The sequence below is a fragment of the Protopterus annectens genome, chromosome 2.part1, assembly GCF_019279795.1.
Source record: "Protopterus annectens isolate FY-2018-M chromosome 2.part1, PAN1.0, whole genome shotgun sequence".
In the NCBI taxonomy this organism is placed as follows: Eukaryota; Metazoa; Chordata; order Ceratodontiformes; family Protopteridae; genus Protopterus; species Protopterus annectens.
The window spans coordinates 1,524,988,178-1,525,001,656 of NC_056729.1; the positions used below are offsets into that span (position 1 = coordinate 1,524,988,178).

The 13,479-nt window shown below is 38.2% G+C and overlaps 1 protein-coding gene across 3 annotated transcripts in view; it reads left to right on the forward strand.

The window, feature by feature from the left end:
* The window catches only part of MMEL1 (membrane metalloendopeptidase like 1), a 1,737,390-nt gene that overhangs the window by 716,276 nt on the left and 1,007,635 nt on the right, over nucleotides 1-13,479 (forward strand). For all 3 annotated transcript variants that reach the window (XM_044062979.1, XM_044062980.1, XM_044062978.1), the window contains exon 4: nucleotides 3,134-3,295. In XM_044062979.1, the coding sequence (XP_043918914.1) occupies nucleotides 3,134-3,295 (162 nt within the window). The remainder of the gene's footprint in view (nucleotides 1-3,133; nucleotides 3,296-13,479) is intronic.

Genomic DNA, 13,479 nt, shown 5'->3' on the forward strand with positions numbered 1-13,479 from the left:
ACTCTTTGGTGAAATCTTTTGAGAAAGCTGTTCGTCATGATTTGTATAGATAGTGTAGGAAATCACTTGCCAATTTTAAATTGAGCCTACCTCTTCAACTAAAATAGCTACAAGCATTAATAAACTGGTTAGAGTGTTGGTAAGAGATGAAGTAGCTTATGATAATTATTTGATTTTAAGACATTACATACCAATTCCTTATGATCAAATGAATGAGTTTGTTACATTTACAAAAACATTATTCAATTACTGAGTTAATCCAGGAGTAATATACTGGGCTTTAACATAATGAGGTCATTGCTGAACAGCTAATGGCATAGTATTTTTATTTATTATGCAAAGTGCTTAAACCACTGGTAGCCCCCTCAGGGCAATGGATTGTTGCTGGTAAGGGTTCATGGAAGCATCCTGTATCTTATTATCTGTAAAGGGGCTTTAGCCTATTCTTGTGCATATAAATAACTAGGATTAAAGACACCACACCATTTTTTTTAAGTTATATGTGATGTACAAGTAGAAGGCTAAATATTACTGAGTACTATGGATGTGCAAGCTTTGTATACAAATATGCCCCATGATTTGGGTCTGGATGCTAAAAAAGCATTGCTTAAATTAAACTGAACCAAGAAATAATAATCAAAAAGTGTGCAAGAAAGGTCCAAAAACCAAAGTATATGCACACTGGAAACTAACTACCAGGAAACAAAAACATTGTTTATTCTTGCATGAAAGTTTAAGAGCTTTTGTCCTGTACATTCAACCAGGCTTCATCAGAAACTAACAATTCAGCAACAGTTGTCCGCCACTTTACAGATTCAACTTTGTCATCTGCTTTACAATCCAGTCTCGTGGCTGGTGGACAGCTGTTGCAGAATTGCTACTTTCTGATGAAGTCTAATTGAATATACAGGATGAAAGCACTTAAACCTGCACTCAAGAATAATTTTGGTCAGCTCCCAGTCTGCATAATGTTTTTTTAGATTATATTGACCTTAGCTGTTTTAAATTTAAAGACTTGTACGTGCAAATTGATGAAATAATTCTGAATAGGAATGTTTTACATTATGCTCACAAATGTGCTTTAGGATACAGTAATGGGGGTCTCCTTTCTTGTTTATGGCAAAAGTTTTATGAATTATTTTGAGCACTGTATTGTACACAATAATAATAGCAATTGTTTTTTTAGATAATTTTGTCATGTAGAGATGGTACCCAGATGATATCTGGTTGATTAAAGACTTGTAAGAGCAAATTGATGAAATAATTCTGAATAGGAATGTTTTACATTATGCTCACAAATGTGCTTTAGGATACAGTAATGGGGGTCTCCTTTCTTGTTTATGAAAGGTGACCAGGAATTAGCTGTCCATGCTTGTGAAATATCTGAATGATATTGGCTATACAGTTGTCTTACACATATGAAATGCCCTAACTATCATATTTTTAGATGTGAATGTTACAAAACTTGCTGGATGTTGCAAAATCATCTCATTAACTCATTATTAGCAGCAGATAGCTGTCACCCTAGGCACATGATTGATAACATTATGAAGATGTAATTGTTTTGTATCTAAAATGGATTTGTTCTTTCCATTGTAATGTTTTAAGTTACTCTTCTGATCTGAATCAAAGATTTTAGCAAAGGACTAAAGTGGCACACAATGTTAGAAACATTTCTCAAAAGGAACTTTTTTAATTATAATGACAATACAGAGCCATGAAGTACACTTGAACTTTATTGGTTGATTATAATTCTACAGGTTCATACGTTTATTAGTGGATGTTAGGCTTAAGCTGCTAAGGCCTTTTTAAGCCTATCAAAGCATCCCAAATGTATCCTACAAACTTATTTGCTGTTCTTTGTAAGCATAGCCAAGCTTCCACAATGTATTCCACAAGTTTATGTATCGTAATGGTTATTTAAGATTATATAAGCTAAGTTAAAATTTACTGGCTGCCTCTGTCCATTACAGCCATGGATGCAAAACCTAGGGAATACTTCTGGAAAAGCATCCACTACTTCAGGTTTCCCTTTAATAGGGTTAGGGAAAAGCTGTGCTTCACATAGATGGAAGTCTGTACCAGAGCAGGGGAATTCTCTGAGACGCACACCTGTCCCTCCAACATGTCCGATTTATGTCACAAGCAAAGTTTAAATCGATAGCTTGAGTAATGCTGATGCTGTTTGTCTTTTGGATATGCAAAAACTCCAAGGATGCCTTGTATGACATGCATAGATCACCTCTCAACAATCTGTAGGACACAGAATACAGAGATAGGGCTTTGAGGTGATCTGCATAGAACATGCTGATTCCTCATTGCATTCTTTTAGTGAGGAACCTCTTTGGATATTCAAGTTGTTGCACTTGCCTGGTCAGGTACATAAGGAAGGGTACATTCTACTCAATGATGGACCTGATGAGGGCTGAATACAGTGGAAACATGTTGTCCTTGGAGCTATATGCTATGCTGTTGCTTATAATTTGGTACAACATAGAAGGATTTCCATACTACCTTAAACACATATTGGTTGAAAGCCAGGTTACTATTTACATACACATTGAAATCCCTGATTACTGGTTCTGCTCCTAGTGGTGTGTTATCATTGAGGCAATTTCCTAGTGTGGCTGATTTCACAAAGGGTTCTATTATGCATTTCTTGGCATTGAGCTTTAAGCTGTGACTTAGGTACCATTCATTTCTCTTTGTCAGCCCTGCCTGTAGGAGGTTAGGGTCTGTGACTGCTTTTAGTCTGCAGTATTCTGCAAGTTTGGTCAGATAGATTTCCTTCCCATTGACCGTGACTTCCGACGTGTAAATGCCAAAAAGGAATGGGCCCAGTACAAAGTGCTGAGGGACTCCCTTAATGACCAGCCTCTTTGTGGAGGTAGTCTCACCCTATCCTAACTTCCTAGGTCCTATCTGAGAGCCAGCTGACTATTTGTCACAAAACATTGAGATTTATGTCTATATCTGTGAGTTTGTTTATTAATTTGAGTTTTGTGGTAGCAAATAAATAAAATTATTAAAATAGGCAAAAATCAGCAGTTGTAATTAGCATATCTACATACTGAAACAAAAAGCATTGCTAAATTTTTCATACATTAAAATTCAATACTTTGTTACTTTTTAGCTGCTAGAATCATTCAGAATATGGACCCAAGTGCAGAACCCTGTAAGGATTTTTACCAGTATGCCTGTGGAGGCTGGCTAAATCGCCATGTGATTCCAGAAACAAGCTCCAGATACAGTATTTTTGACATACTGAGAGATGAATTAGAGATCATTCTGAAAGGTAAGTGTTAGTATAGCAGCAAAAGAGACAAAAAGAGTATAATTTACAAAACTCACTGTCTTGAAGAACTGCACAAGCGATGATGTTTTTTGAGAAAAATGTCTATCCTACATTGTTCATACCAATGTGAACAGCTGGATAATGTTTTGGCAAAAAGCTTCATTAAGTGAGCTGTTTAAGCATAGCCTCTGGTATTACACAGTGTGCTGTTCTCTGTTTCTAGTCTGTATGTTTTAATTGTATGTAATTGTGATCTAATTCATCCGGGCTGTGCCTTAGTAAACAAACAATCAAGCAAACAAACAAACAAATAAATAAATGCAAATTACTGAGGTCATTTTTATCACTATAAGAAGGGACCAGCAGAATTATGTGGAAGGAATTATATTTATTTTAACTTTGTAGTTTACGTGTTTTGTCTGTGAGTCTACTCACAAAATCACAATTGTGACTTTGTAATAGTACTAACACATGTGTGGCAAATGTGAATTAGCACAAACTAACTAGCACAAAAAACAAAGTAGTATCTTAGAGCATAGAATTTCAGTGAGTGAAGTATGGTTTATGAAAAATTTGAAAATATTTTTCAGAAAATAATAAACACTGCTGGGAACCCAGAGTTACAAAGTGGTACAGTAATAAACAGGGAACGCTTAATAAAAATTTAGAATATTTTTTTATGGCACTCAGTCAATGTGCAACACAAAAAAATCTTTTTGATGTCATCTTGTCTGTATTCACTGATTAAAATCTGTTGCGTGCCCTACTACATGGTCACATCATGAAATGACAAAAAAGTCACGACATGGGCAGGACAGCAAATGATGAAGATTGTGTGTGTGTGTCTTAATGACAATATGGCTTTCCAGAGGCCATTTATTGCTAAAAATGATAGTCATGGCAGTAGTGATGTTGTTTGATATTATTTTATTACTATTGTTTTAAGTTATTGTAATTTACCACAGTTTTTATGTGCGTTATATATCTACAGCAGATTTTAATGTGTCGTAAATTGTTCCTGATGTAGGTTTTTTTCCTGGATTATATGAAAACCTTTGCAATTGATGAGCTGAACTGTGTCTGTGAGCCAGACTTTGGGCTGAACTGATTTGAATTGCTCCAGAGAAAGAAGGGCAAATGAGAGTTTGTGGGTTCATTTAGTTTGCATTACTTGGTTTATTTGGACCTGTGACCTTTTCATCTAGTACTTTTATTGTTTTTTATAGCTATCTCCTACTATTTTTTCATGTCTGCTCCCAAAAGGGTCTTTCCAGTTGTAAAGATTACTACAGGAGTGATCTGCCTTTTATTTTTCATTTTTTTCTAGGGTTTCTTTCACAAGCAATTAGCTAATTGGGTTTATCTAAAAAAGCCTAGTGTGATAGCTTAGCAATCTACAAAACATGAGGTATGTTTAGGCATACTCCCTGCAGAAACTGGCTAGGTTTGTAGATTTATAGTAGGTGAAAGAGAGAAACTTCCCAAAATTGCATGTAGTGATCTTAGAAAATTACTGATTTTGCTCTAGTATATGCAAGTGGGTGCTTTCTGAGATTTAGTACATTGAGGACATGAGAAAGCCATTTGCACTTCGCATTTTACAAGTTGCTCTGGTTTTTACTCTGGAGGTATATACTGTAAATATAATAACAGATTCTAGCTATGGCAGACATTTGTGCTCCAACCTTCAGTTCAGCATGAATATGGGGGTGAGCAGATATGAATGACTTTCCTTGTGGACAGCAGTGTTCCATTGCAGGGCCGAGTGTGGTATTCATTGGTATCGTGACAGTGCAATTGCCATGGTGTAGGAAGACTGCCACCAGGTAGGTTAAAAGTCAATTACTCTAGGTTGCTAAATATCTAGAGGTAAAGCTGAATATGATGAGTTTGGACCCTGGGTCCCTTGTGATATATATACAATAAGCAGAGAACAAATCTTTTTTTTTTAACACTGTATTCTGTACTCTGGTTAGAACTGTAACATGTGCATTCCTAATCGTTTACAATGCGGCACACATATATATGTTCTGAGCCATTTGCCCTCAAGTCCTGAATTTAGCTTTGAGGAGTTGAAAAGCTAATCAGATTGGCCACAGTGGGACTGCATTTTCTTGTTTCACCATCACTGGTATTTTCATGATAGTGGTATGTGTATTGAATAATGAAATAAGCCATTTGTTATAATATTTGATAGTGTGTATGATTTTCATCAAAACTACCGACTTCAAAAAATTAACACCATCACACCAACATTTATATATTTCTGGGAGAAAACATTTAACATAAACATATTTTAAAAATGTGCACATTAATAATAACTGCAAAAAATATAGTCCAGTTTCTAAGCATAATAATACCTTTCAAGTGGGATTCACAGGTAAATCATGGGCTTTCCGAAAATGCCCTCTGCATGGAAATTCAGGTATTACAGTATATCTGTGTCTTCATAATTTTCCTGTAATGTCAATCCTAAACAGGCATTGTTGCTTACACAGTGTTAGATCTGGCTACTTCTTTCCAAAATCCATTATCTTGCAATAGTAAATTACTAGTTAGGTTTGAACAAAAAAAAAATCTATAATGAAAAATATAAAACTACAAGGTGTAGTTAAAGTAGAAAATGAGACCAAAAACCTCCTATTAAATTATTAATTACTTTCATTTGAAATTACCAAGGACTTCTTCAGAATAGCATATTATCATATGCTAAAACATTAATTAAATGATAAAAATCCTCTTTTCTTAAAATAAAATTGCTCTAAATTATAAGCCAGAAAAAATATTAAATACAGTTAGAATAATAAAATAAGGCAATAAGAAACATATGAAGAAAAATCAAAAACATTGAAGCTGTACCAGACAAGCAATGATGTGGATCAGTTTGTTGGTTGCAATTTTAATAAACGTTGATATTAATGTAGTCATTAAGTCTGGTGCGCTAGCCAGCAGCAAGCAATAGCTATCAACGCAGCTCTCTTTATTCGAGATTTTTGAAATCAGTCCATAGGTTATTTAAAGTATCTGCACATTTTAGTTTTGTTTTAACTGGTTAGGTTGCCAGAAAAGACTTTTCCTTTAAATTACTTGGCATGCATGCCTCTCTGGAAAGCACACTGCTTACTGGGTGTTGTGCCTGCTGTTTATACACCTGCTCGGGTTGTCTTTAAGATAATGTATTTCATAAAGGGAAATACAAAATAGCTAAGTCTGATGCAGACAGGCACGAACCAAAGAGTCAGGGAAATGTTTGGTATCTACTTCTCTGAAGTACAGGCTAACACAGCAGGCCTCTGGTTAACGAAGTTAGCAGATGAATTCAAACTAGGAGTCATAGTGAAGTCCCCAAATGATGTGGACATCCTACAGAAGGGCCTTGCTGAGACAGATACCTGGTGTTAGAGCCATGGCCTCAAGCTCAGTGCCAAAAAGTGCAGTGTCATCCCCTTTGGTAAAAACTCTGTACCCATGAACTACCACATAGGCAGCAATCTACTTAACACTGAATGCATGATAAGAGACCTTGGGACCCAGGTGGACAGTAGTCTCTCCTTTGATAGTCACATCACCACAGTAGTCAGGAAGTCCTTCTATGTGGCACACCCCATCACAAAAGGGTTCTCATCCAGGAAAAAAGAGGTCATTGTTCCCCTCTACTCGACACTCATTAGACCCATTATAGAGTACAATGCCCCTTTTGGAATGTACCTCACAAGACATCTGCAGCAGCTGGAAAGGCCACAGAAGTACCTCACAAAGAGGATTACTGGCCCCAAACAAATGCCCTACACTGACCGCCTCAAAAAAGTCTAGCTTTACTCTGTAGCATATCGCCTACTCCGAGGTGATCTCTGCCTAACATATAAAGCTATGTCAAACCCAGAGCTGTTGGACATGCTACACCTAAAGAAATCCCAATCCCTCTGAGCTACATGCTCTAGGGACCTAAACCTTGTCACCACAATAAACAGGACATGCTGGGGGGATATATTTCTGTCCCAGAGACTTCCCATACTCTGGAACAGGCTACCCATCTATGTCAAGCAAAGTTCTTAATTAGCACTCCTCAAGAAAAATCTTGATGAGTGGATGGGAAATAGGAAATACACCCCAGGGATCACTTCTGTGTATCTGCTCAACAGTGGCACAAGAAATTAACTTTCTTGGGTGGCGTAAGCCAGGGAACCTTGTTGGCTAGGCTTACATAGGCCCTTGAGCCCATAGCCTAGTACATACCTATGAACCTATGAACACACATTTTCTAAGTGTGAAGCAGACAGGCAATCCTAACAGAGACAGCTCTCCCATGTATTCATAAGGAGCACCTGTCTCAAATATTATATTAGGGCCAACTCCTTTGGTGGGAGTCAGATTCCTGAACTCTAGGTCTAGAAAGGATTGAAGAAAAGGGTAGTTTGCTTTTATTTGTTGTATTTTGTATTACTTTATTGCCTTTTATATTTTGAATACTGTGGTTTATTTTCTTTACCTTGTGTTTTACTTGCATTCTGCTTTAACTGCATATTAAAACTTCAAAAGAGACCACAGCTCTGTCTCTTCTGAGTCGGGCAGAAATTAGAACTGATCAATTAAGGACTCATTCATAAGATGGAAGAGGTCACTTAAGGTTAATCATTTGTGAACAGAGGGGGTAGAGCTAGGAACTAAACCTTCTATTTAAGGGATAAAATAAAACATTTCAGAGCTTTACCAGAAAGGCTCATCCAGACTCTGCTACACTGTGAATGAAAGGTTAGTTTTCTTTTATTTGCTGTATTTTGTATTACTTTATTGCCTTTTTATATTTTGAATACTGTGGTTTGTTTTGTTTACCTTGTGTTTTACTTGCATTCTGCTTTAACTGCATATTAAAACTTCAAAAGAGACCACAGCTCTGTCTCTTCTGAGTCAGCAGAAATTTGCCTTGTTAAATACCACTGTCTTTGTAGTTGCCTGCCTAGTGACCATATATCTCATTTCCTCTCTGCTTTCACTGGCTTGTGTGAGTAATCACAAAATCATCATTTTTGAAATCCCTCCCCTTCAACTATTTAAATTTATTGGCCATCCTACTGTATTCCATAGTACCAAAATACAAAAGTGACCACCCCTTTCAATCCATCTTGCTGTTTTAAAAATAGTAACTCTCCACTAAACCTTAACTTTTTAAACAGGTAAAACTTAAGTTACCTACTTTCACAACTAACTTCTCTAGTGCACACTGCAGTGTGCATTTTTTTTCATCTTACCTTTAAGAATCCCTGTGACTAGCACTTGCTCTAATACCTGCTGGAAAGCACTAGGAAGCCTAAACACAAGCACTCAACTCTCCTTGTTAATAAGGAGAAATTAATCGTAGGCACTAAACATCCTATAATTGCAAAGTACCTTGCTAATGTAAGGGAAAACAGCTCCTGTACTTTACAAAAAATAAAAAAAAGCACCATACCAGGCATGTCCAAGGGTCAGCTTCCGGTGATTTCTCCAGTCCACCTGGTGAATCTGGGCATACTGGGGCAATGCAGCAATTGCCGCATGTACACAGACAACCGTCTCCTCCTACCACCCAACACTACAACCTGTGAGAGATGCACTTACATAGCCAAAATGGAAGCAAAGCTCTTTCCACCCAAGATTGTGCTAGACAGTCAAGAGGAAAAGGTTAACACCCACACTACACCTCATGCAACACATAGCCCTTCTGAACCCACACCACCAACACCCACATATAGCAACACCAAATCTACATGTGCAGAGGCCCTTAACTGGAACTTGCCCAAGCACCAAGGACCTCTGAAGCTGAAACACAAACAAACACCATTGACAACCAAAGTGTCACATAGTTCACAACACAAGTGTGCCACCCAGCAACAGCCCCTAAAGCAAGACAACGTACCCAACACTTTAGTCATAGGTGACTCTATAGTCTGGCACACTGATGTCCCACTCACCAGGTTGAACAAGGAGAAAATTACAGTCAGCTGCCTGTCGGGCGCCAGGATCCTCCATATAACACATGCACTCAAGTCACTCCACAACAAGTACAAATATGACTCTGTCATTGTCCATGCTGGAGTGAATGACTTGAGACGTACTTCCCTGGACTACATGAAAAGAGACATGGAAGAGCTCTCGGATCATGTGGCCCAGGCAGGTATGACCCTAGCCCTGAGTAGCATCCTGCCTTCGCCCAGAATGATACCACAATATAAGGACAAAATGATTGACTTCAACAATTGGCTAAGCTTCAGCTGTCATTCAAAGGGGATCCAGTATCTGTCTGCCTGGGATGACATGATCGACAGACCATGATGCTTTGCCAGAGATGATCTGCACCTGTCACTCCTGGGATTCAGGTTACTGGCTAAGGCTCTTGCCACCACTATAGTGCCTTTTTTAGGCAAAGTTCAAAGGACAAATCCACCACCGTAACAGGTACAAGCATGCAAAATCTGAAGATAATGCTACTCAATGCTAGAAGTTTAAACCTCAAAATTCACTCTCTCGAGGCACTCCTAAAAAAGGAAAACATCAATATCTGTGCAGTAACTGAGACCTGTTCAAGGCTCCAGAGAGCACCCCTGCAATACCAGGCTACAACTCTTACCACACTTTTCGGCCACCAAACTAGGACCGAAACACTAAAGGTGGAGGAGTGCCAATATTCACCAAGGATATTCACACCACCAGGCTAGTTGCACAACACAATGCGTCAGACATTCTCCAGGTGCAACTAACACTAGGTAAGACTGCAATCCAAATTGTAGCTTGCTACAGATCCCCCACCATACCCCAAGATTCTCATTACACCTTTCTAAACATACTGGAAAATATTAAGATAGAACCAAACACCCTAATATTGGGTGATTTTAACTACCCTGTCATTAACTGGGAAAACTACTCATGTACCAACACCTTTGCCCAACGGTTCTTGGAATTCATAAATTCCAACGCCCTGGATCAACTAATCCATAGTCCCATCAGGGGCTCCAGTATCCTAGACCTAGTCATTACCAACATGGGAAATTGATGCTCCACACCTATGGTCACCCCCTCGTTAGTCAGGTCTGACCATAAGCTAATCACCCTTAACATCCACATCCCACCCCCAGTAAGGAAACCTCCATAAAAAACTTCTCCAAAGCCAACTTCATGCTGCTCAAAGTCAGAAGTGACAAACTTCATGACACCCATGCAGACGGGAACTGAAAGTTCAACTGCTGAATCCTACACTAAGGCACTGTACAAGCACATCCACTCATGCATGAATCGTGCCATCCCAAATAGAACCAAGATGCTCTCAACCAAAAAAAGGAAGCCAATCTAGTGGTCCCTTGCCATAAACAAACTTTACAACATAAGGAAGAAACTGTTGCAAAAAAGAGGAAAATCCCAGGAGCCATTATCGAATCCCCAAACGATGTGGATACTCCACAAAAGGGCCTTACAGAAACAGATGCTTGGTGCCAGAGCCATTGACTCAAGCTCAATGCCAAGAAATGTATAGTTATCCCCTTTGGAAAAAAATATGTACCCATAAATTACCACATAGGTGGCAGTACACTAAACACCGAAAGTGTGATAAGAGACTTAGGGACACAGGTGGACAGTGGTCTCACCTTCGATAACCACATCACCACAACAGTCAGGAAATCCTTCTATGTGGCACACCTCATCATTAAGGGCTTTTCATCCAGAAAAAAGGAGCTCATTGTCCTACTGTACTCATCCCTCATTAGACCCATTATCAAATACAATGCCCCATTTGGCATGTACCTCTCAAGACATCTGCAACAAATGGAAAGGCTGCAGAAATACCACAAAGAATCACAGGCCTAAAGCAGATGCCCTACGCTGACTGCCTTAAAAAACTCCAGTTATACTCTGTCCCATATCGTCTACTCAGAGGCGATCTCTGCTTTACATACAAGGCCATGTCAAACCCAGAGCTGTTGAACATGCTACACTTAAAGAAATCCCAATCCCTCAGAGCCACACGCTCCAGGGATCTAAACCTTGTCATCACAATAAACAAAACATGCTGGAGGGATAGGTTCCTGACCCAGAGACTCCCCAGACTCTGGAATAGATTGCCCATACTTGTCAAGCAAAGTGCCTCTTTGTCCCTCTTCAAAAGGAACCTTGACGACTGGATGGGAGAAAGGAAATTCACCCTGGGGATCACGTCAGTCGCCCTGCTAGACAGGGGTCCAGGGAAGTAAATAGTGTGGGAAGAAATAGCCAGGGAATTGTTATGGCTAGACTTGTATAGGCCCTAGGACTGATAGCCTAGTACCAACCTATGAACCTATGAACCTAAGGAATCTTCAGGGAGTTATGTGTGAAGGACAAAAGCAGTATGGATGGTATCCTTGAAAACTGAGTCAGGAATAGCAGCTATTGCCCAGCACACAACAGCTAGAGAAAATTAACCCTGCTTAAATAAGAAAGTGTATTAAACGGAAAAGATCAGTGTCTGTAAGTACTATTTATTTTACTGTCCAACACTGGGGAAAAAACATTGTGCAACCAATATGCAGGAAAACTAACACTGGATTGATTGAAAAGACACCATACTGAACTGATCTGTGAAAAGCATTTATGTGCTGATTGGTAAATAAACTGAATTTTGTGTACTTGCATTTATAATATCATTTGCTAGAAAATTAAACAGATAGCATTGCATCTATGACTGCTTTTCTTTTCTACTACTCCCCATAGTTTTTCAAGAAAATAATGTTAAGCTCATTCTTTTTTCAAGCATGAAACATCTTTATTAAATTATCATTTATGACATAGGCAATCATTTATTCGTATAAATGATAACAAATCATACTGTTTCAGTTGCAAATATCGTGCAGCACTTATAATCTTGCCAGTTATTGTCAATCAGCTATTACAAAGCTCATTCAATTCATGTCTTCCCTTAAACCTCCCATTTTTCTATGTATTTTGCTCTTACCTTTTCAAAAGATCACACTTCCAGTTGTTTTATCTCTATTCACTATATTCATTACTTTCCAGTACAGCTGGTTATTTGCATTCTCTACTAATTGCTTTTTTTGGCAGCCACGAAAATTAAGCTCAGCAAGGCCTTATTATGTCTAAGCAATTCTGATTCTGTATTATAGCTCAAAAAATTCCTTAGTTACACAAATTTGCTCACTCAGTATTTCTATCAATATTAAACTCACAGATCATGTTTTCTTTTAATCAATATTAAGTTTCATCTTAATTTTCTAGAGTCCACTGATATAAGTATTCTAGACTTACATGCACACACTTTTTGTCAGGTATTTTAAACACCCAATCCTGAAAGCAGAGATCTGACAAATGCAAATTAAATAAGTATGTCCACAAGATTGATCCCTTGGAAACTCCTCTTCCTAGTAAGTGCCAATCAGAATGATTTTCTTCTTCTTTCAGCTTTTCTCGGTTAGGGGTCGCCACAGTGGATCACCTGTCTGCTCATGATTGGCAGTGGAGTTTTATGGTGTTGAGTTGCCAGCCCGGCACCCAACCTTCCACAGAAGGCACACACAAACATGCACACACTCACACCTAGGGCCAATTTAGAGTGTTCAGTCCACCTACAGCATATCTTTGGAATGTGGGAAGAAACCGGAGCACCTGGAGGAAACCCACGCGACCACAAGGAGGACATGCATACTCTGCACAGAAGGCACCCCAGCTGAGGATTGAACTGGAAAACCTCTTGCTGTGAGGCGGCAATGCTAACCACTTCATCACCATGGCCGCCTACCAATCAGAATGATTTTATTTTACTTTTATTTTATTCATTTTGCTTTTGTTTACTCTGTTTGTCCCATTGGGTTTAGTCAAAAACCTCTTTTCAGCAGAGGTGTGGGTAGAAAAGCTCCAAAATATGACAGTTTTTAAACAGACATTCAGTAATATATATGAATAGACATTAAGGGGTATATATTAACAAATGCATTCATATGAAATAAAGGCAAACTATTACAGTATAAAAGATACCTATGTATGTATTTTGTAAACAATAAATCCTATTAAGACAGTACAAATAATGTTATCAGTAAGACATATTTTCTTTACAGTAATAATAGTCAGTGCATTTATAGTTTTTTCTTCCATAAATGCTATAATATAATGCATTTAATCATATCTTTGAAGCTGTGCAATTTAAACATATATTGTTAGAA